The sequence below is a fragment of the Melozone crissalis genome, unplaced genomic scaffold (genome assembly GCF_028551555.1).
Source record: "Melozone crissalis strain CALT ecotype California unplaced genomic scaffold, PUWL_Pcris_2 ptg000016l_1, whole genome shotgun sequence".
NCBI classification, from domain to species: Eukaryota; Metazoa; Chordata; class Aves; order Passeriformes; family Passerellidae; genus Melozone; species Melozone crissalis.
The window spans coordinates 56,830,100-56,855,012 of NW_026535794.1; the positions used below are offsets into that span (position 1 = coordinate 56,830,100).

The window sequence follows — 24,913 nt, forward strand, 5'->3', positions numbered from 1 at the left end:
AAGTAACGCACATCAAACAAAAGAAAAAAAAAGCACAGTCTTAAAGACTGTGTTAATTTGGCATATCTCTCATTTTAGCCCTCTTATTACTCCTATACTCTTCTATTCAGAATAGGCATGTTCAGTTCCATTTAATTGTTTTCGTTTTTCCTTTCTTTATTTTGCATTTTCTGCCATTTCATCCTCTTTTCTACTAAAAGACCCCTTAATTTATATCCTGTTACACCTTCAAGTTTTTGAGTTAATACTTTATTTCCACAGTTTAACTCTGTCTTTTTATATGACTGGCACTCACAATATTCTTTTTCCCAGAATCTTTTGTTTTGCGTTTAAATGATGTTACATTAAAACAGAACCAGAATATGTACACACAACAAGACAATCATGTAATGCAAGAATTTATTAGTCTTGTGCCCTTATGATATGTCTTTCAAAACATTCTGTTGCTCACAAAATTGTCAGATTGTTATTTCTAAGGTCCTGATCCAGCAATGAGGTTTGTATTAATCAGTTTGGAATGCTACCTGAACTCCCAACTATGGAATCGTGCCTCCATTTTATAGCACACACAGACTATTTTTAATCATTACCATATAGAGGTTCCAGGAATTAACTTGATTTTTAGGATCAGTAACTGAAAATCAGTAGGATTTGGTCCTTTGATCCTAAATCTTTAGAATTTATTTGGCTTCTCTTGAAAAAAATTGACTGATTGATTAAATTGTTAATTACAATAATTAAACAGAGGAATATTCTCTTGTGGTCCTAATCAGCCTGTGCATCAAGTGCAAATGTGACCAGAATTTGTTTTCTTAAATCTGCTATCAATCCCCTTTTTAATCAGTTTCTTAGTGACATATGGTATATATAGCTGGCTTCTCATTGCAAAAATAATTTTCAAAATTGAACAATAAAATGGCTAAAATTCTCTAAAATTTTAGCCATTTTATTGTTCAAGTTGAAGGAGCAACTCTTCCTAAGTTGCTCCTTTAACTTTGACAGTATTAAAGCTCTCAAATGCCAACACTGACAGAAGACACTGTAGGTTAAATGACCCTGCAGAGTGAAAATCGTATCATCTGTAAAGACAGCTCTTGCAAGTTGTAAAGCACAATGGGGAGAAAAGTAACCGGGCTCTGTGTAATAGAACATGATTTCCTCAAGGCAAGCCCTTTCATCTTTTCAGGACAATTGACCAGAAGTGGCATCATTCACCCACTGCATCAAATGTCTGCATGGAGACCAAAAAAAAGTGATACAAGAGGACAGTTGTCAGGTCTAGCAGGCAATCTTTTTGGTGCAAGGGGAAACTGACTGAGATTAGTTTAGTACTGATGCAGTCATGTTTTCATTTTAACAGTGCACAGACAGCCAGGACAACAGGACATGCCCTTTTCCCTCTCTTTATCTCCATCTGGCTTCATTCATCCTCTAAAGGACCAGGTGTTTCACCACCAAGTCCTCATAGTTTAGTAATTCAATTTAATTTCGAGGTAATTTGTTAGAAGACTTCTGTATACTTCTGGACATTTTGGGAGCAAACTTTTTTTAGTGGCATGAAATAAATGTGAAGTTCCAAAATTTGTATGGAACTGTGTACCTGACACTGCTTGTGTCACCAAAAATTACTTGAATTTATTATGCAGGATCTTAAGTAATGCATTTCAGAATGATTTCTTGATGATGACTTCATTACAGTATAATATTTGGACAGCTTCTTGAGTTGAATCTGTGTTTATTTTCTCATTTGTGATATATCTGTGATTATATCTAACTGACACACACTGATTTGGGAACCTGATTGCATCCATGGCGGTTTCCCAGACCTTTAAAAAGTACCATGAAGCTGAATTCAAAAAAGGTACTTATAGGTTTTAGGGATTGATGTTGCATTTCCCAGGTTTTATGCACCCAACTTTCCAGTTGCAAAACTCAAGTCTTCTTTGGAAATAGACTGTGTACAGCGCAGAGCACCATTTCAGTACCAGGTTGATGTTTCAGTGGCTGTGAAGCACATAGAGTAAGCCTGGGGATAGTATTTCATCCTCAGCAGCACAGTTCCAAGGCTTGACAACTCCAAGCTTGAACACTAGAGAACAGAGCTCAGACTCAGAAAACTCATGTTGTGTCACCAGCTCTATCACTTGCTGGCAGAATAGCCCTCTGCCCCAGCAAGTTTTACCAGCAAAACTTCATATAGCACTTTTGAGTTTTCACAGAAAATGTTTTGAAAACTAAATTAAAGCTGCTGACTGAGAGGGCCTAAGTGAAAAGCTGGAAGTGTGTTCCAGCTGTCAGAACATACAGGGGCTCAAGACATAACTGTCACTCTTTAGAACACCAGGCCCTGCAAGGGGGACATTGTGGAGTATACTTTATGTGTGTAACCTGATCATGCCACAGCAGCATGAGGCAACAGTGAGTTCGCTCCAGGTGTGGCCACACAATGGGTTGCGAAGGGTGCATGGCACGGAGCCCAGGAAAGAGGCTGTCCCACTCAGACTGGGCAGTCATCCTCTTTGGGTTGTTACAGGCACAATCTGAAAATGTGCCTGCCCTTGCTGAACTGACACCATGGCCTCATTCTGCATCTGTAGTCTAAGAGCCGTACTCTAGATAAGAAATGCTTCCTGTCTGCAGCAGCCAGGCACCAGACTGAGGCCACTACCTGCTTTTTCTCAACCATGCACAGGACTCGAAAAAAAGACTTCATTTATGATCTGAAGTTCCAGTCACCTAGCAACTATGGTACCACTAAAGGTTTCAAACTAGCTTGGATTGTATATCCCCACAATCTTGATGTATTTAATTACTGCAGCTTAAAAAAAAAAGATAGGTTGATTCTTGTGGGGGAAAGGAACCATGTATTCCATACAACAAATGCAAATAAATTTTGGACAAAAGATTTCTGCACTATGCTCTAATAGCAAAACATAAGCATTATACTAACTAATAAGAAAAGGGGAGGAAGCTGAGAATTTGGGTTGATATAGAATAACTTCAGAGGCTGGTGATGTGGACTCTGTGAAGTTAATGGCATGCATAAATAAATAAAAATATTTGCCACAATTTCTATAGAAATTATTTGAAATGACTTGGGCAGCATATTCCAAATATTTTGTGATAGATAGCAGCTATTCTTCATGCTTGGGAGCAATTGCAATGTCCAAAACCCGCAAACCCATAGCAGACTTCCCAGTGTACAGAAGTGTATACTAGTACACTTCCAGTATACTGAAGAACTGAGGGCTTATTTGTTTTATAATGGCTTAAAAAAACACTGCAAAAGAATGCAACAGCTAAACCAGGAAAGGAATATAAGTAACTGCCCTGGTTCCAGCTAGGAAATGGTTAACATTTGCAGTAGCCACAAGAGGCATGGCTTGTGGCAATAGCCACAGGAGGTTATCCTATACCACCTCCCATCATTGCCAGGGCAGGAGTATTCCCATGCTCAGGGTATTGCTGGTGGTGAACAATTGTGTCTGAATCATTTGCCTCTCCTCTGCACTCTGTCAGTGATATTGCTGCTGTTACCATGCTTATTTTATTGCTGTTTCTGGTTAACTGTTCTTATCTCCACCAATGATCTTTGCTTTTTGTCCCTCCAGTTCTCCTCTCTAGCTGCTACAGGAGGACAGGGAGGGGAAGGAGGGAGTGAGAGAGTTTACACATGGCTTGGACTATTTTTGCATGGTTTGGAGTGTTTCGGTGAGAACACTAAATTGAAGAATACCATTCCTAAACCATATCAGTAACATTTGCCTGTATCTTCTCAGAAGTAGGAAATGGGATGTGACACATAAGGCATTAGCAAGAATATTTTGTCTTTTTCTGGGTAGCTTGTTGTGTCATGTTTCCACAGATGGAAGTGACTGAGACCATATTATTGTGTTTAAGGTATGTGTTGTTCCATGAACCTGTTACACTCTGGAGTGCAGTACACAATAAGAGCAAGAGAAAGCTATAGCTGAGGTATCACATCTTTCATATATTCTCTGAGAGCCATTCATAGCCTCTCATATACTGAAAAACTGTGGAAAGCCAGTTCCTCTTGTATACCCAGAAAGTAATATGGATGACTAGGAAAATTTTTTCCCTCACAGGTAATATTCTTCAGCTTTTCTCTTTTGAATGGCGCCACTTCTGTGGACTTTGGAGAGAGTTTTTGTTATCTAGAAGTAACCTCCTGTTATCTACCTGAAGCTCTAGTTTGATATATGGGAAGATTGTTCATACTAACATCAGTGGGGCTTATGCATACAAATATGAGACCAAAAGAAATAACTAATATTGTTCACATTATGTCAGTAACACACGTGTATCAGTAAGTACACATTATATATAAAAAACAGGGATCAGGTGGAGACAAATAATACCATTTTAAATTTTTTTTTATATATCTGAAGTACAGCAGCCCAGTGCATACCATTGGAAAGCTTCAAACAATACTATTGCAATTTTGCCAGCCATTTGTAAAAGAATATTGCTGTATGCTTTGGTCTTTTTTTTTCTCCCAGAAGTACAGCTTTTATGAAATCATTCATTATTTGGAAAAGTTTGAAGTAATTTAGAAGTTATACTCAAAGGCATTTCAGCCTGTATTTTCCATCCAGTCCTTTATTTCTTCTATCTAAAATTTCATACATCAGTTCTCTATTATAGGTTACCTGTAAGTCTTTTGTATAGTATTTTTCAAATTCCCTAAAAATCAGATTTCTTTCTTCATTAAAAAAGCAGAAAGAACAAAAATTCTTGTGCATAAGTGCTGCTTTCTGTCTTTCTAACAAGAAAATAACAAAACGAAACAATCCCCCCCAAAAAAACCAAACCGAAAAAATCCCCAAAAAATAAACAAAAAAACTAACCAAATAAAAACAAAAAAAAATACTCCCAAACCAACAAAAAAAAACAAACAAAAAAAACCCCTCAACCCAAACCCAGAATACATCAAAACAAAGATTTAATTTATTGCTCTTGGGAGAGGTAAAAATGAGGGAATTGTGAGTTCCTTTCAGAAATTCCATAAGAAAGGCACAGAATTTAAGAATCTCAAAAAAAGAGGCCAAAATTAATGTTATAGATTCACATAATATACCTGAATGAGGGTATTGATTAGGAGAAAGCTGCCATTTTGCAACTTCAGCACAATAAATATTTGGTATCTTGCATAATCATAGTTACATTTATCAGAATCATTTTAAGTTTCCATGTTGCACAAGGTTTAGGATTCAAAATTTATGATTCAATCAGCTCTACTTCTGCTATTCCATCATCATAAGTCTTGGCTACCTGATTTCAGAGGTAAATGCTTTGGGCAGGATAAACAGCCAACAGTCTATAACGTGGGAGGGAGGTTCACTAACTTCTTCCAGAGCATGCTTCCAAGCTAAAAGAGCGTATCCTTTGAAGAACGATGGATCAAGTGAAATTTTTAAGACTGGTGTATTTGATGGCTCTCAGTAACTCTGCTTTTGTAGAGGGAACATTTTTACAAAGGTATATGGCATTTACTTTAAAAAAATGTTTTAAATTATGTGTTTTACTTAGGTCAAACAGGTATGCAAACAAAGGGGGAGACACAAAGTGGATTTCTGTAATTACACATGGTGTGTGCACACTTCAGAAAAACTGGATGTGGTTAGTGTACTTAGTATCCTTGATATCCTAATAATTTCTCTTTATTTGTACAGTATAGACATCCCAGTGATACTGTCTTTTCCTTAACAGTGACTCCTGCCCTCATTGTCACTGAAATAACTGTACACTAATCTCCTTTTAGAGTATGCTGTAGATTAAGGAGGTTACAAATGAATGCAGAAACCGTGTGAATAGCACAGCAGAACAGCATTTCCTTAGCATATGACATAAGCCAGCTGGAACCTAAACTTTACCAAAATAATAGAGGGATGTTTATTCAAAATGAGAATACATTTATTTGGAGAAAAATTGTCCAGCTGCCTCCTCTGGTAGGAGGGTGCTCTTTTTTGGAAACTCTCAGGAACTAGGGAGAAGTTCTCTTTCCTGTCTTACACTGCTTCAGCGATCAGAGGGAGCAGATTTAGTAATTAAGCATGCTCGAAACATTTCAAAGTGAGTTGACTAAATTAATTTCTAAACTTAACAACACCATGTCAGAATCAAGAGCTGTTTGTGCATTCTCCTCTGCACAGTCTAGCACTGTAAATAAACCACTGCTCTAATGCTAGTATTTGCCATAACAGGAGAGACTATTTTTGTTTAAACTCTTGTTCATGATACCAACAATTTTCATAAAGAGCAGTCTTGCCTTGCTTTTCAAGGGTTTTAGTGATAGAAGGACTAAGTCATTTTTGTAAGCTGTTCACAACTCCTTCTTTAGAGACATTCCTCACAAATAGACATTCAAATTTTAAAGTAATGCATTGCATTGCCGCATCTCAAAGTATTTTGACAGAATGAGTAAATGTTACATTGTCAAAGTATTTTGACAGAATGAGTAAATATTATATTATCCTAACAGGAGCAACAATAGTGGCACCGAAATCACTTGCAGTAAAATTCAATTACTGGAGAAAACTGGAAGTAGAGTTCAGACATACCATACCGCTCATCAAGTATCTAAGGATTAGGGTACACAGAAATTGCATTGATCTTTCCTTTTCCAGCAAATTTCAATTTTCATATGGAAATGCTGACTATATCTCCTACATGTTCCACTCTACTTCATGAGTTGTCATGAGAACTCACGCTCCTGAAAATAAATGAAATATTGATATTAGCTACTAAATTATAACTCTGAGAGTAGTAACTATTGAAGTCTTACTTACACCACAACTCCACCTTTTAGAAAGCACAGTGAAATTCTGAGGGAGTTTCTTCAAGTTTTCTTTTTCTATTATTTAGCCTAAGACTATTTGAGCACTTCAATAATCATCCATATGAGCACCACTTTGTAAAAAGGTTTTCTGTGATCCAGAAGTCACTTACATTTTTTTTTTTGAAACAGCCACATTTTTCTGAGATAATTTAGTAGTAAACAGCTTTCTGTTTTACTACAAAATTATTCTGTTTTACTAAAAAAACAGCTTTAATTTTGAACCATCCACTATGCAACTCTTAACCTGAGAACTGAATGTCTTCTGAGTAAACAGAGTCCTCTCAAAATAAAAATAATATTATGTAGAAGAATTTTTCACCATTTAATTGAGAAAGAGCAAGTGTGCCCATGAAAGCACACATGAGCATTCTTGCTTTGAAAGAAAAAGGAGAGAATAAATCCTATCTGGAACAGGGAAAAATGTTTCAAAAGACTCTTCAAAGAGTCTCTCAACTAATCCTGTGGGAGACTCAAGAAGAGGGAGATGAATCTGGGGAATAAAAAGGAGATCTTTAATTAAACTCCTCAAGCTCTGTGTATGCATAAGCGTGTTACATATATCTACTGCTAGAATTATTTACTCACTCCTTGATGGGTGTTGCTGTATTGCACTGCTCAGGTTCCTTTCCAAAAGTAAATTGAGACCCAAAAAATGCAATAGAGAAATAAACAAGAGAGAGAGACAGACATTTGGTCGTAACAGCTGGTGGAGGTTCCAGCCTCTAGGCAGCCCATAAAGATTAACTATATTGGAAGTCTGCCTTTGCTAACACCCTCACACAAGTAACGTTGCCAGAATTCATCCGCTGGCAGGGAGTGTAACCAACTAAGAACCTGAGAATCTTAAAGCTCAGAATGTTCATACTGAAATGCTGCAATAAGCAGAATGCAGATGTCAGATTCACTGACAGTGACTAAAAATAATTTTGGAAACCCGCTTTCGTGACCATAATAGCCTTTTTGTTTTTTGGCTGACCTGTAATCTCATTATGGATTGAAAGAATAACATTGTTTTAAAGTTTGCAGCATAAAATTATCTTTGAACCATTTTGTGTTTCATCGATTAAAATAGTTTTTTGGTAGTTCTCTAAATAGAAAGTGATGGTGAAACCTGAAGAGCACTAAGCAGTAATATAGTAAATAATATAGGAATGACCTAAAATGAAAATCCTTGATATTTCTGAATGCCTTAGTACCTTTTCAATGTTCCTTAGTTTTAACAGCAAGTCTCACAATCTTTCCTGGAATTATAGGAAATAATGTATTATTTTTTTTATTTTTTAAATATATACATATTCTTTATATATATATAACATATATGTATATATGTGTGCAGTTAAAATGATACATATTAAAATGAATAGACTGGAAAATAGCACATTTGAGAAACCTAGAGAAAAAGACTAGTATTTCATTGCAACTGAGGGAAAAGTAGTAATTAAGTAGAAACAGGTTGTAGAGGAAAGGAACTCACCTCAGGAGACAATCTGCCCTACTTTATTTTCTCACATTTTGAAATCTATGAATCTTTTACTTGCTTTATCACTTTCCTGATTCCCTGCAGGCCAGAGCTGACAGCTAAGCCTCTGTTTTATCTTAAACTGTTCAAAGCATGTCAGAAAATTACTTACCCTGCTGAGCCTGAAAGTAGCAGGAACCCACCTACTGGTTACCCCTAGACCGGGTGATCGCTGTTGCTTGAGTGAAATCATAATGATAGTCCCAGAACAGTTGGCAGATTGTTAGAATGTATGGTGTTTTACTGCTTCCAGTTGAAATCCAAAAACTGAACTAGCTGTTTTTTATTGTCTGTAGAGACACTTTATTTATGTGTTGAGCCACTCTGATATCAGCACAAAAAGATAGCTTTTCACCCTGTGTTATTACCAGCTGTTTTGTATATGGACAGGGTCAAGTAGTTGCACTGTCTGTACCTGTCAGCTCTGTTCATTCTGCAGGCTCTCTTCACTGTCTTTGAATACAACCTTTAAAAATCCTTTCTATTTTTATACCATTGCACTTGAAGAATTAGCTTTAAAATACACTACACTTAGACATGATAAAATGCAAGGATAAGGTGAGTGTAGTCATATTCATGTCTCCAAAAATAGGATTCCTCTGGAATTTCTACAGTTATTTCATTTTAGAAGGTGTTAACTTGTGATAAAAAATTGATATACCTCAAACAGTTCTCTGTGATCATGCAAAGTGAAGCAGAATGGGAATTGCAGGCTATGCTCAGCCTGTATAATGAAATAATATGCTCATGTACTGCATTTCATCTTCAAAGTTTTACTATCTGTGTTGTCATCTGAAGTAGCATATAAGTGAGTGGTATATGAGATTGTGAGGTTAAAATTCATCAGAATGCAGATGAACTTGCTGTCCTGGTTTGAAAAGGAATGGGTTTTTGGGATGGTGTGGTCAAACCAATGGACGCACAGATTTAAATATTGGCACCTGGTGTGGCCACTGAGGACATGAATACACCTCTGAGAACACAGGGGGTTAAAAACAGAGAACTCGCAGGGGGAAGCTCTCCTGGGTGCTATCCAGTCCATGAGGGAGGTCAGAGCTCCCCTGCCCGGCTGTGAGCTGGGAGGGAGAGGGGAAGCCATGCGGCCCGGTGAGGTAGGCCGGGCCTTGGACAGAGAAGGGAGGTGAAGGCCCCTGCAGGATGGAAGGGTGGAGGAGCACCAAGAGGCATCGGGAAGCCACCCCCTCGCCCACCAGGAGAGAGAGAGAGAGAGCAGGTGCCTGTGCTTGTGCCACCTTGAAATTTGATAGCAGCTGGCCGAGAAGGAGAAGGGGTGGTGCAGGTGAGAAGGTGCCCTGCAGGGTAGCATGGGAGTTCTGGACAGGCATACCCTGAGATTTTTAACCCTTTTCTTGGATGATGGAAACCTTACAAATGCTAATCCTCCTGGAGCTGAATGAGAAAAGAGATAGAGATTAGATAAGAGGAAATGGGCCATGAGAGTAGTTGAGAACTGTCTTGGTAGAAGGGATGATGGAGTGGCCTTCAGGTGGACTTTTCTTGTATAACCATGGACAGAACCATTTTTCCTGTGACACAGAGACTGCATTTAGGGGGAGGCAATGGCTTGGAACCAAGAGAGTGCAGTGATGTTTTGTGAAGGAGTGCGTGAACAGAGACAATGGGTGAGGAGGGTGGTGGTGCCCTCCGTCTTCAGGGAAGAAGAAGATCTCTGTTCTCGAGACCCCTCGGCCCCAGGGCGTGAATTTGGGGGGGACAGGTGTCCCGAAAGTGAGAGACTGTGCTTTGTTTGGAACTGGGAAAAGCATCCTTAAATGGGGAACCCTAGAAGCAGCTCTGGTCTATGCGCAGTGGTGACAGCACTGGACATGGAAGGAAGATGTCAGGATGGCAAATGATCTCCGGGCAGTGCCACCTGTGACAGGAAACACAAGAGGTCTGAACTGTGTTTCCAGGGGAAGCCTATGGCACAAGAAGGACTCCTCTCTCCTTGATGAACTGAGAATTGATTATCTAAAGGGTGGTGATGGACTAAGAGTTGGTGATCTGAGGGATGGTAACTGAATTAAGAATCCAAGGTTTTGTCTTACTGTGATGTATTGGAAATTTGGTGGAGGGAGGAGGGATGTTTTTGGAAGGTTTTCATTCTGAGTTCTGTGTGTGTTTCTTTTTATATATAGTTGTGGGTTAATAAAGTTTTTCTTCTTTATTCCTAAATTGGAACCTGCTTTGCTCTATTCCTGGTCCCATTTCACAGCAGACAACAGGGAGCATATATGTTCATGGAGGCACTGGCATTGTCCCAGCGTCAAACTGTGACACCTACATTTTGCCATTCTTGGGAGGAAGCTATAACACCATTCCTCACTGCTTTTAGCTCTTGTGAGATAATTGTTTCTTTCTTGAGATCTGAGGGGGAAAGTACCACTAGACACAGCTCCTTTTATTGTGACAGGTTATCATTGGATTTTGTGCTGGTGAGAACATTTGCAGGGAATTTGTTGTTGATGTGCTGTTGACTAATAACAACCAGGTTTGAAGGTAAAAGAGGACTTGTGAATCCATCAAGGTCTGTAAAACTGACCCAGAATGAGTCTTTCAATTCTTGCCACTATGCTGAGTGAATAGGTAGGATGTTTATTACCTTTAGTTCTGCACATCAGAAATTTCCTGCTGATTTTTGCAGAGTGGAACATTTCCCAAAGTCTGTCCAAAGATATCAGGGATGTCATTTTGGATCTTTGTTTACCATAATGGCTTACCATAAACCCTTCAACCCTAGTCTTCTTAAGGAAGCATTCTCTACAACAATATCAGTGGGTTTATTTTTCTTAAAATTTGATTATGTTGTTGGTACATTTTGACTTCTTATAATGTGCAATCAAAAGAAATTGTCCGCTCTCCAATTTATGCTGGTAGATCATGCAACAGTAGAGGTGTATTACCTTGAAATGTATACCTTGAAAAAGGAAACAAATGTCAGTTATATGGTCTTTTTCAACTATTTTAGGTGGATAGGAACTTAACATGAATTGTGTTACTTGCTGTAATGTCTTTCTGTGCTCTTACTTTGGTCCTTCTTGGCCGGTTTAAATGCCAGCTCATTTCTGATTTTTGGGAATTTGTGAGTCCCATGAATCCTTATCGTGATGTTGTTGAAGGCTGTAGGGTATAGAAGGATACTGGGACTGAAAAGATAGTGGGTAAAAAGGCACCACTTTCTCCTAACTAAATAGACATTGCATTGCAGAAATTATAATCTGAAGACATGTTTGAGGGATATGGTGAGAAACTTGGACATAATTGCCTTTGATACGGAAGTTGTGTACAAACCACTGTTCAGTTATTTATGTTAGTTAAGTAACTTTATCACATATTGTTAAAACATTTAAAAAACCCAGAAAGGCAGTTGTGTCTTTTTGTGTCCTTCACAAAAACACTGTTCATAGAAGTAGTTCCAAAGTAATTTGTGGTCACTGATTATTGCATAGTGGTGGGCCTTGGGTTGGGCTGAGGGCCATCATCTGAAAGGACTCAGCACTTTCTGAGAGATCTGCTGCAGGATAGCATCAACGATATTTTGGATGATTTCTCAAATAGTACAATATGGTTGCTAACAGTGAATAGGGGAAGAGAAACAGATTTTCTAAATGCAAACCACACAATATCAAAGCTTGGAGTACTTAGGCACACGTTTTTTGCAGTCACAGATTTGTCAATCCCTGTCTTCTCCACTATTAAAAAAGGGACAATAATATATTTTCTTTACAAAGGCATAGAAAAACTATTTCAGTTTTCAGGGTATATTTGAACAAATACTGATGATATTACTCTCCTTATTAGGTGGACAGATCTGCCAATGGGCTGATGAAAGAAATGGTGATGAATGAAGATGACAAACTAAAAGAAATTAACTCCAACAGATGCAAAATTCTGTATTATGCAGTATTGCTTTTCCATATTTGTGATAGCTGCTGTAATTGTTTCGGTGCAGGAAGGGGTATCAGTGATGTGGCTAGCAAGGCACAGTTTTCAACAAGTTTTTTTTAATATATCCTTGCTGAGCAGAAATGTAAAATGAAAATCTGTATTTTAAAATATTCATTTATTTTTGTTTCTTTCTTACAGCTTGTGGCCAATGCAATCCTTTTTGTCAGTGTAAATTTGTATGGGGTCTTTGTGAGGATTTTGACAGAAAGGGCTCAAAGGAAGGCATTCCTTCAGGCCAGGAACTGCATTGAGGACAGGCTGAGACTGGAGGATGAAAATGAAAAACAGGTCAGTTTCTAAAACTTACTTATTTTTCTCTGTTTCTCCTGAGATGACTGTAGTTATGTGAACCATAGGTCAGGACATTGTTGCCAAATGTATGCTAGGGCATGTGTGCATTTCCATTGCATAGGAAATGCTGCCTTCCCCTATCTGCTTCAGGTCTTCCTCCCCAGAGGATGCACAGTCTTCACTCTTCATCTGCAGAGCTCAGAGAAGGTACAGGCTGACTCCACAGCTACTGTCAGCTCCAGTGCCAGAGGGATCTATTTTAGGGCTGAATCAAAGTCAACACACTTTTGTAATATAAGATTGTGGTTATTTATCAGTATGGATGTTTTGGATGTTTTTGGGTGGGTGTTAGATGCACTGTAAGTACTTTTCTTCTCGCTAAGTGTTCTATAACCTGCTTGACTTCATGGCATCGATAAAAAAAGTCAACATTTTGGGCACAAGGAGCTGCACTGGTAACTGAATAAGTATAATTGATAACAAGAATGAATATATTATGTTTTTGTACAACTAATAATAAGAATAACTGTAATAGCAATCAGTATCTCTTCTCAAAAATCACCTCAGTTATTTGATAGTTTTTTTCATACAATTTTATCAGTCAGCCTTCCAAGCATATTTGGAAACAATAGACAAAGAAAATGCTTTATTGTGAACCTTGCTGTTTTTACTCACAGATCTTCATGCCATTTGGGTTTTCCTTTTTTTTTTTTCCCTTTATATGTTCTCTATATTTTTCACACAAATATTTGTAACTCTGTTCCATTTTATTAGTAGCTACTTTCCCCAGTATTTCTCCATGGCTTTTCCCAGTATTTCTCCATGGCCTTTCCCTAAGCAGAAAGACAAAACATATTCCAGAGCTCCAAGCCCTGGAGGGTACAAGGCTTCATGCTATCTTGGTTCCTCCTGGGAACCAAGGCTCAGAACAACTCTCTGAGATACATCTCATGGACAAAGTACAACAAGTGCTGAAGGCGGGGCTCCAGAGAAGGGACTTGGCCTTAGGAGGGAATTGCATCACCACTTGTCTGCCTAATTGGTATTTTTTATCAATTATGCTAATTTTCTGAACCTTTAAAAATGTACTTATCCCTGGAGAAGGATGGGCTTTTGTGGACATCTTTCCATAACTGCTTCTGAAGGCCTTCAAATAAAGTTCCCCTTTTATATTACCTCCTTGAGCTAAAATTATCTCAAGTTTCACTTCCAGGTTGGGAAAAAGACAACAGTCTTTGTCTTTTATAGCTTAAACCTGTTATAGCTTAAATCTGCTATTATCTATTGGTGTGTAAGGTTTGGACTAGCTTTTTCTTTCTGTATAGGTGATAATAGAGAGTGACACTGGAATACCTCTGTGGCGTGGTTGTGATGGTGTTCGCTGGGGTCTTAGGATGAGGGAAGAGACGAGGATCTGACTCCATGTTTCAAAAGGCTTGATTTATTATTTTATGATACATATGATATTAAAACTATACTAAAAAAATAAAAGAAAGGATTTCATCAGAAGGCTAGCTAAGAATAGAAAAAGAAAGAATGATGACAAAAGCTTGTGTCTCAGACAGAGTCTGAGCCAGCTGACTGTGATTGGCCATTAATTAGAAAAAACCACATGAGACCAATCACAGATCCACCTGTTGCATTCCACAGCAGCAGATAACCATTGTTTACATTTTGTTCCTGAGGCCTCTCAGCTTCTCAGGAGAAAAAAATCCTAAGGAAAGGATTTTTCAGAAAATGTGTCTGTGATGTGTGGTGGTTACTTAGACCAAACAAGATGGCAGGGTCCTCAAAGTCTGTGTACCTCACTCAATTTTACTGTCCCTCATTTGCAATTTCTTTAGCAAGTCTGTTCCTATGTGTGGAGTAACACAAGTCCATAAGTACTTTCTGTTATGAATTAAGTGAATATGTTGTTTGTGAGCTGAACATACTCTCTAATAAGTAGACATCTCTTTGAACACTGCATGTCTTTGCTGGCTGTGTAAAAATGGTGTTATAATCAAAGCCTTTAGATTTAATTCTGGTCTTTTGTAATCCAAAGCTGCAGACTTCTTAAAGGCATAAATGTGTCATAAATTCACTTATGGGATTTAAACAAGCCTGTCATTTCTGTCTTTGAAAACCTACTTCTGGGATCCAGCATGAAAACAAAATTGATTTTTTGTGTTTCTCTTAGCAATTTCTCTTAGCAAAAAAAAAAAAAAAAAGCACATTAGCAATCTGTCTTATTTTATATGTTATCCATGCATGCAGAAACACAACAAAAGCAATAACATCACACATAATTGCCATTATTGTTGATAGTGTACCTAGATAATCCTGCAAATGTTTTTCTAAGGCAGTGTATAGGTCAGGAAAGAGAATAAACTTTTCTCTTACACTTGTGAAATTAATTTTATGTATTACAGTGTAAAACTCAGTGCAGTTGTGAAATATGCTAATTAGTTGTCACAGGTACCACCAAAATACTTTCTGTGGCTCTTCTCACACTATATTAGCATAGCTCTAGAACCAGAGTGAGAATTAAAATACGATTACAGGCTACAAAATTATGCTGCAGTTGTTGTGGCATAACATACTCTGAGTTTCCAGCTGGCACCACACAAGAGTGTTTTGAGAGGAGAAGAAATGCTGCTGACCTAGTTCAATTTTTGTGATCAGTTCTGTATTTTTGTTCTCTGAAGTATCAACATTGCATGTTAAAAACGTCTGAATATTTTCATCAGACTTTCTTATCTCATCCAAATGATCTGCCCTAGAAAACATAGCCCTTTAACACTGAGAATTGTGACCCAAAATGGTAAAATTATTCCCTGACATTTCTGTGCAAGTCTCTTACTGGAAAGGAAAGAACATGGTCTTGACTTTTGAACAGACACAGCTTCCTGGAGTTGAAGTGTTGACTGTGTGAGACAGACACCACAGATGAAGCTGTGAGATTTCTTCCTCTGTGTCCTACTTACAGTGAATTCTCCTCATGGGATGTATTTGTAGTAAGAGCCCCAAAGTATAATTTTGATAAAACTATTTTTGTGAGCAAGAGTAAATATCTTGTGTTGGCGCATTTTTATATTCATGCAAATAGCCTTGAAAGTGTTGCTGGGGAGAAAGGGAGCAGACAGATTCTGTTTATTTTAATATTCAGTGTGAGGCTCACCCTGTTATCTATTATCTGTGGTCACAATGAATAACGGGCTTTCATGGCAGCATCATCCATTTCTTGTATTGTGGAATGTTGGATTGCAATTCCACCAAAAGCAAAGGCCAAGAACCAAGTTTTAGATAATGAGCAAATAGTTACAATCATTCACTTGGGATAAACCTTTTCTCTTGTTATCTATAAATCTCAGCAGCAAGCCATCCTCTGCAGAGCAAACAGCTAAGAATAATTATTGTGAGGTGGGTCCATTTCCCTGGAATTCTGTTTTTTCTGTTCATGCTCCTTAAGAGCATGTGAGCACTTCCCCTCACTCCCACTGCACCATCTCTCTGTGTCCACTTCCTTAATTCCACATCATCCTTTGCCTGTATAGCAAAAAAAGCATTGTCACCTAGCTCCCTGAAGGACTCCTGGTCTTAAGACATCCCAGCAGTTCTTCACCCCTTCCCAAGAAAGAAAGAAAGGAGCAAGTAGGGATGGGGAATGGGGGATATATTCAATACAGAAAAAGGAGTCTGCTGCTGATGCAACTGATTGCCATCTGACTAAAAGAGAATATAAGGAAGATGTGACTCACTGTGTATTAATTGCAGGTATAGTAGCTCCTGAAATGGAGCTGTGTTCCAAGGAAGAGATATGATTGTTCCTCTGAGTCTATCTTAATTTGAGAAGCAACTGGACCACTGTCTTCAAAGACCTGAAGACTCTCATTTTCCAAGTGTCTCTTTCAGCATCTTTATAGTTTTGTCATCCCCACAGTTTTGTGGTCATCACTGTAACTGGGTGCTAATTAATATTCGAAGTATGCGCTGTGTAAAACAACTGCCTTTTATTTGTCATGGACTTGTCTGATGAATTGATTTTGTGCTTCCCAGCTCTTGTTTTGTGACATTGGTAATCATCCTGCCATAACCTCTTCCATGCCACTCACAACACTGTAGACTTTCATAACCCTGCTCATCTCTCTCTCCAAGGTGAAGGCTCATCATATCTTTGGTCTCCTGATGCATGGAAGCTACATCCTAGCCCAGTCTTGCCAACCTTATAATGAATCTTAATCACATTCCCTCCTTTTCTTGCCCTGCCAAGAAGAATATTTTGATGCATATTCATACACTAAATTTGGGAATAAAACACATAATTTTCCTTGGTGAAACGCACTTGTTATAGCACAGATTGATATGAAAAGTGCCTGTTGCTTTCATATAAGGAAGGCCGGGAAAACATTTAACTTCATGCAAACCTTCAAAGCCCACAAAACTACCTTAAATATCTTCACTGATTATTTAATTTCATTAGTACATGCAAGTATATTTGCACAATAAAGCCTTCTTTCAAGCCATTTGTTTAGATCTTTCCTTCCAACCTAAATGTTATTTTTGTACTTCCTCACAATTAGAATTGACATTGGAAAATCAACTGGAAAATAGTAAAGTATCCAGAATGGGTAAATTGCTGTCTTAAAAACTAATTGTGAAATCAAATCTAGTTTTTCAAACCTTTTGGACTGGAGAAATGTATTTATTGGTGACACTGGTCTTACAAGAAATAGTTGTGTACTTCACTACAATGCATGAAACTTTAATCTATTTAATATAAGAAACCGAATGAAGCACTTAAAAATTACTGGGATTTAGGAAGTTTGGGGCTGAGACAGCCAGCTGTGTGTCTAGCTTCAGGACCACAACACTGCCACTCCAGCTAGACTAATTAGATTTGCTGAAATGTTGTTCAACACCATGCTACTGCAATAGCACTGGTTCTGGGAGACAGACTAGAACTTTGGTGATGGTCTGCAGTTCCTTCATACATGTTCACCAGATAATGTGCAGCTAGCTAAATTTTCCTTGTGCAGTGCTGAATTTTGTGTGCAAATATCTGCATGCATATGTGTCTGCATTCCAAGTGTCTTCTGCAATTCAGGGCAATGTCCTTAATGTTGCATGTAGTAACTGGGTCACCGCTGAGTCAAAGGTTTGATTAATAACTATTCATAGAAACGGAAAAGGTGTCAACAAAAGATAACATGTCTCTCACTGCATGATACTTTGAACTACTGCTTAGGGTGTCTTGCTTTCGAATTCTCTGCCTCATTCCCCTTTAAAACAATTTGATCTAGACATTTTGCATTTTGGATGTCTGTACCACCTCCTGTATATTTGAGTAAAAAGATGACTCCTACAGAAGCCCTCCAGTGCGTTTGTCTGTTGTGTTTAATTTCAAGCCCTTATGAAGAAAGGGAAAAATTACATTAACTTTGAATAAAGCAAATAGTGTTGGATTTTGTTTTGGTAGTGGATAACAGTTTGCTGAGATTTTTAGCTTTTCAATTCAGCAACCAAACGAAGGAATTTTTTATTTGCACAGCCCCAGGCAGAAGTAATTTCTAGAGTGCCTGACATCACGCTTATCAGGTTCTCCTCATGTTTCCCATACTTTTTGTTCTCAGAATATTGGAATTTTTTTTTCAGTGCAGAATAATATATGAAATCTATCATTAATACAGTCCTTGTTTCTGTAACCATTCATACTGGCAGAATGCATCAGCAAATCACCCTGCAGCAAAAATTTCACATGGATCATGTGTGGATGCAAAACCATATTCTTGTCAAATGATGCAGCAGGGAAGTGATACTGGTTTTGCACAAAGTGCAAGGTATGTGGCGATACTTGGTCCTCTGCAAAAGCTAGCCAGTATGATCTTTGAAAAATATAGGTGGACTAATTTTAGCTATCAGGGTGAGCCTGTACAACATTGCTACTATGTTCTATGTTGCAGAACAGCTTAAAATTGTATCTATTCCATCATAAAATTACAGTCTTACACAGGAAATTCTATCTTCAAAAATCTATTTGTTCTTTACTAGGATCAGGCAGAAAAAGAAATAAGGAGTGTTGCAATTTCAGGCTGTCAGTTTGAACTACTGGACTTCAGGCCCACTTGTGCAGGCTGACCACCAGTGTCTCTTAGCCAAATCAGAGATTAGAAATTATCTTGGTGTCTGCTTCGTTTGCCCCATTTGGCTGCTTTGATCCTTACACAGAAAAGAAATACATGGCATCCCTGGTCCATCTTCTGCCTTTCTCAGGTAAAAAGAGATATGGAGGCACATTTCTGTCTCCCACGAAGCAATAATTGCCCAGAAGCTTTCTACTGACCAGCACCTGTTAGTCTCCAGTCCTGCAATAATCGTGCACGTGTCTATCCTTCACAGAGCAAATAATAAAACTGAGGACTACTCAGATTAAATAGATTAAGGCTTTAGCTTAAACCTGAAGTCATTCGGAGTTGCTTGTAACCTCCTGCAAGGAAAGGTACAGCAAACAAATAAATGTGTTTTAATTTTACAGATCTGTTGCGCCTCTTGGTTTGCAGAATGAACATCTTATCTGAATCCAGCTAGTGCAAGAAGCTACACTGCTTGGCATACCACCATGACTCCTCTTATCTGACTTTGGCCAAGTAAAAGTGAGGCTTGTAGTCTAACCCTTTAACCTACAGGCAGTAAAACCTAATAGTAACAGGCATATCCAAGGGCAGTTCAACCTTTCTATCCTGAGCTCTTTGTTAAAACAGAAGATGAGGTTTTTTCTTTGGGAGTGGTTAAAAGAGGACACCACAACTTAGGGCTGCACAGCAGTAGGATAAGAGAGAGATGCACCTTGCTACTAGACTTGTGATTTCAAAGTGTAACATAAATAACAAAATGGGTAACATAGAATAAAAACACATATTTGTAAATCATATAAAGTTCATATATTTTAGTTACCTTGTAATTTTATTACACTAGCTTCATGCCTTTATTTTACAAAATAAAACTTAAGGAAAGTCTATAAAAACATTTTAAAAAACAACATATAAGAACAGTCTAGGTCATTACTATAACTATTTGGTTGAACTTTATTTCATCCCTTGAAAATTTTCTGATGTTAGTAAATGTTGTAGTTTAATCCCAAGCACAGCTAAGCAGCACATAGCTCTTTCCTCCTTCTCTCTCTCCATGGTGGGATGGGGGAAAGAATAGAAAGAACAAAGGTGAGAAAGTTCATGGATTGACACAAAGACACTTCAACAGCTAAAGCAAAAGCTATGCATGCAAGCAAAACAAAACAAGAAATTAAGTCACTGCTTCCCATTGGCAGATTGGTGTTCAGCCATGCTTGGGAAAGCAGAGTTTCGTCAAATGCAATGGTCACTAGAGAAGACAAATTCCATGACTATGAATATCATCCTCCTTCCTCTTTTTTTCTAACAGTTTCTATGCTGAGCATGACACCATATGTTATGGAAAATCCCTTTGGTTAGTTGGGGTCAGGTGTCCTGGCTCTGGCCCCGCCCAGATTCTTGTGCATATGAAGCCTCCTCACTGGCAGGATGATGTGAGAGGCAGAAAATCCCTTGGCTCTGAGTAAACTTTGATCAGCAATAACTGAAACATCCCTGTGTTATCAATGCTGTTTTCAGCACAAATCCAAAACACAGCACCCTACTAGCCACTGTGAAGAAAATTAACTCTATAATTCTGTGTAAAAAGAAAGCAAATTAAATATGTAAATTAAATTGGTTATCAGCCATTCCATTTTTTGTCACAAGATATCAGTGGCATCCTGGCCTGTATCAGCAATAGAGTGGCCAGCACGATCGGGGAAGTGATTGTCCCCAGGTACTGGGCACTGGTCAGGCCACATTTCGAATCCTGTGTTCAGTTTTGGGCTCCTCACTACAAGAAAGGCATTGAGGGGCTGGAGCGTGTCCGGAGAAGGGCAGTTAAGCTGGGGATGGGTCTGGAGAGTAAGTCCTGTAAGGAGGTGTTGAGAGAGGTGGGGTTGTTTAGCTTGGAGAAAAAGAGGCTCAGAGGGATTGTATTGATCTCTACAACTGCATGAAAAGAGGTTGTAGCCAGGTGGGGGTCAGTCTCTTCTCCCAGGTAACAAGTGATAAGAGGACATGGCCTCAAACTCTACCAAGGGAGGTTCAGGTTGGACCTTAGGAAGAATTTCTTCATGGAAAGGACTGTCAAGCATAGTTATGGGCTGCCCAGGGAGGTGATGGAGTCTCCATCATTGGATGTGTTCAAACAAACCAATTGTATGTGGCACTCAGTGCCATGGTTTTGTTGACAAGGGAGTGCCTGGCCAGAGGTTGGACTTGGTAATCTCAGAGGCCTTTTCCAATCTAGATGATTTTGCAATAAATTGATAACTTAAAAATTGGTAGTTATATAATTCTAAACCTGTTAATACTTTGGCTGTTAGGAATTTCGGAATAAATAATGAAAAATTTATAATATGTTCTCTTTCAAGCACCTGTCAATCAAATATGCTAGTGTTTTACTCTGAATTTTTCAGTTTATTTTTCCTACTTGCATTGTGTAGCTTCAATTAGAGAGACAAAGGAGGAAGGGTGAACAGGCTCACACAAACCTGTCTTTATTAGATGACTAAAGACACACAACCATGCAGTCTTAAGCAGATAACAGTTTTCAGCAGATAGCACCATGGATGACAATTGCCAAGGCAAATTATCATAATTAGGCACACTGGCTATAGTGCATCAGATTCTGAAGTTCAACTGTAAGACAAATAATTCAAAAGAGTCTCTTAGAGTTGATTTCTAAATTTAGAGTAATATCCATGACAGAAGTGTGGTATAAACACTACTACAATATTGTTATGCATTTTAGTAGGATGCCACAGTATGAAGTAAAGCAACCTCAATAGTGAATACTGATTTTCTTCCCTCAGCAGCAGGAATTCATAGAAAACTTTAAAATGTCATTAGAAAAGTTCTCTTGCATGTATTTTTATTGTTTTTCACTTCTAGAACAGTCTTGACTGTAATAAATAAGTTATCTAACATGTTACACAAATTTGACACTTTCCCTGTGCCAGTCTTCAAACACAGGGTAGTTCCACCATAGACCATAAACTGTTTTGTCGCCTAGGTGTTTCATGTCACAGCAGCTGGCACCACCACATGTGCAGTTTGCAAATTATATGTTACCACTTGAGCACAGATTATCTCCTTGAACAGAATACTAAGCTGGGCACTTTACTTTCATTCCAATATATGAAAAAGTATATGCTGCTGGCACACGTATTCTTATGGATTTTTTTTTCCTGTTTCCTTTGGCCACCTGTCCAGGGAGGAAAATAGCTAGATTACACTCCATTAACTGGCAAAAGAAATACATTCTAAGGTAGTATTTTTGTCAGGTTTGCCATACTAAATGAAGTTCTGTCTTTCATGTGATCTAAATTCTTTCCAAAGATTCTGTTCCCCATTACCTCTTCAGTACAAACTTATTTCATTTGGAGTTTAGCTCTCCTTCATTCACATTTGATTAGGAATTTCCCAGTTTGACAAGGAAAAAATGAATTAAATCGGAGTCACACTTGCTATTTTAAGTATGTGAATACATTCTTTGCTTCCTTAGCATATTACTGATTGGTCGTTGTTCTTCTACTCTGGAAGGCAATGAGATTTTCTCCTATGGGTTAGTCTTGCTTCCTTGCTCTGTAGAAAGACAAAATGAAGCAAAGGACAAAAGCTTTTAGATTTTTCTAATATAAATTAGAAAAACATCTAGATTTTTCAAAGCAAACCATATTTATATCTTAGTCTTTGGAGATTCAGACATCCATTCCATTTTATTGTTTTATGCTATGATTTTCTTTCCTATTGCTATAGTAAAGGCATTTACAGTCTTTGAAAAAGGAAATGCTAACTGCTTGCCATGGAATAGGTATTTCTTAGGTTCTAAAATTACTTTTATTGACTTCAGGTTCCTGGGGTTTTTTCATTCCTTAGTTTGCTTACACCCCACTAGTGGGCTCAGTACTTACCAGTAGCAATCAAAAAACTTATCTCACCTGAAGATTTCATGCTTTTTCTGCCACCAGCAGAGATCTGTACTAAAAAAGAGCACGTGCTGATAATGAGTCGCTGCCGCAACTCTAAATGAAAGTGTGTGATGCTGTATTAGACAGTAGCAGTTGTGTGAACCATTGGTACTAGCATAGCACTGTGTCCTCAAAGTTCCATTAATTCTGGACTCTCAGCTACAGATTGCGTTGGCTCCAGCAAGAACAGAAGACTGAAGTGTTAGTAGTCTTTCTCTTGCTGCTTCCCTGTGTTGGCTCCATTTCTCAACCAGGTGCCAGAGGAGATCACAGAGATTAGCCGCATATCTATGTAGAGTTGGTGGAGATATGTGGGTTTTGGAGGAGAGCAGGGAAGGAGAATGTCATAACTCATGTGTCGCAGTAGAAACCCACAAGTCATCCACAACAGCCAATCTTTATTCTTCACAGCTCATATTTATATAATTCGCTAAAGGCATTGTGTTTCACTCTAATTGGTTATTTACTTATGGCAATTCAGTTCATTGGTTAGTAGTTGCTAGTGTATGTGACTGTCAAAGCTTTCCTCTTTATTGATGTTTACATTCTTTTTTCGAGGGTACAGAATCATTCCCACAGTTAGAAGACTCTATTTTTACAGGTGCATATTACTTTCTCACGGGAAAGTTAGGCTATTAGCTGTACTTCGCTGAAGTAGAAGGCCTGAGCCATGATTTTACAAGGGTAACCAAGGTTCTTATTTTATAAGGCTTTACCTATATGCAACACTCATGGGATGGAGGAAAATTAAAGAATGACACAGTCCCAGAACCAACTTGAGCTGTAACATGTAGCATGTTCTTCAAGAAAAATTCCACTAGTTGAGGGTTGGAGCCTTAATGAGGGCAGAAGAGGGGGATGTGTCCGTCTTGCCGAAGGTTAAGCTCTCTGACATTCCCTTCCTGCGGAATGTATCCTTGCCTAATCAAGATTTTCAATGTTACATTGGTGGAACAAACCAGACATGGCTGTGGAATGGAAAGATGTGCTGTTGTAACTGTAGATGAAACTTAGTACACCATGAGCAAGCCAGTAAAAATTTGTCTACTCTTCCATTTACCGTGGAAGGGGTAGCATTGGTAAAGCTGATGCTGCTTTGTGAGTCCCTCTGCCTAAATTTTGGAAGAAGAAATACAATAACAGGATTGTTGTCCCAGTCCTGTTCATGATGGAACACAGGACAGTGTGTGGCACTTAAGCCTCTAGAAAATCTGAGCTCACAGATGTCCCATTTGCAGGCCAGCTTAGGAATTGCAATTAGGGCTTCTGTGTTCCCTCTGCTCATGACATTAGCAGATGATTGGTGCCCTTTGTGATAATTTTTAAGACCTCTCTTTATTTTAATCAGAAAATATTTTCAATAATAAATTATAATTTATAATTAATATAGAAGAATAAATAATAATTTTTGAATTTATGCTTTAAGTGTGCCTTTTTTGTTTTTAACATATATACTCCACCTACCTTTGCATACAGTCAAGTGCTACCATGAAGGGATCTTTTCACTGGACGATGAAAAAGAGTCTTCCTGACTCTGCAGGACAGGGGGAAAAATGTTTTCTTTCCACATAGGAAGATTTAGAAAAGTATGTTCAGTGGCTCTTCTGTGCCACACAAAGTCTCATCTTCATTGATATATCCTAAAGAACCTACTTATTAAAATCCTACTGAAGCACGATTGAAACAAAGATATTTGTTAAGCTAACACTGCTGGAGTTGAGAAATGTCCCTGGCAATGTACTGCAGAAACGCTTTTCCTTCTTTCCGGCCAAGCATAAGGAAGCTTTCAAGTTATGCCTTAACTATAAAGGTGCTATTTTGTTCCTCTCTCTCAAGTTCACTTCCAGTAGGAAGATTTCTATTAACTGAAATGAGTATAAACTTTGTCCTGTCAAGTTTCTATAATAGTTTTGTAGACCTATTGGATATTGCCAGTGACTTTTCAGAGGGAGTAAATGTTAATGATAAAAGGTGAAAGTAAAAAGACTAGCAGTAGTTTGGATACTGCATAATTTATTCATTGCCAGTTTGTATCTGATATCAACTGTTAGCTAGCCTTTCTGATGATTAATCTTTATTGATGTATTTTTAAAGCACTCTGATTTAATAGATATGAGGATAACTAGGAAGACAGCTTGTGCTCTTTATGTTTTCAGTTTTCTTGTTTATTCTCATAACCTTTCTCAGCTCTTGTTCCTATTTGAACAAG

The 24,913-nt window shown here is 38.2% G+C and overlaps 1 protein-coding gene across 3 annotated transcripts in view; it reads left to right on the forward strand.

Moving 5' to 3' along the window:
* The window catches only part of ADCY1 (adenylate cyclase 1), a 149,771-nt gene that overhangs the window by 33,617 nt on the left and 91,241 nt on the right, over window positions 1-24,913 (forward strand). For all 3 annotated transcript variants that reach the window (XM_054273247.1, XM_054273248.1, XM_054273249.1), the window contains exon 2: window positions 12,486-12,635. In XM_054273247.1, coding sequence (XP_054129222.1) covers window positions 12,486-12,635 — 150 coding nt within the window. The remainder of the gene's footprint in view (window positions 1-12,485; window positions 12,636-24,913) is intronic.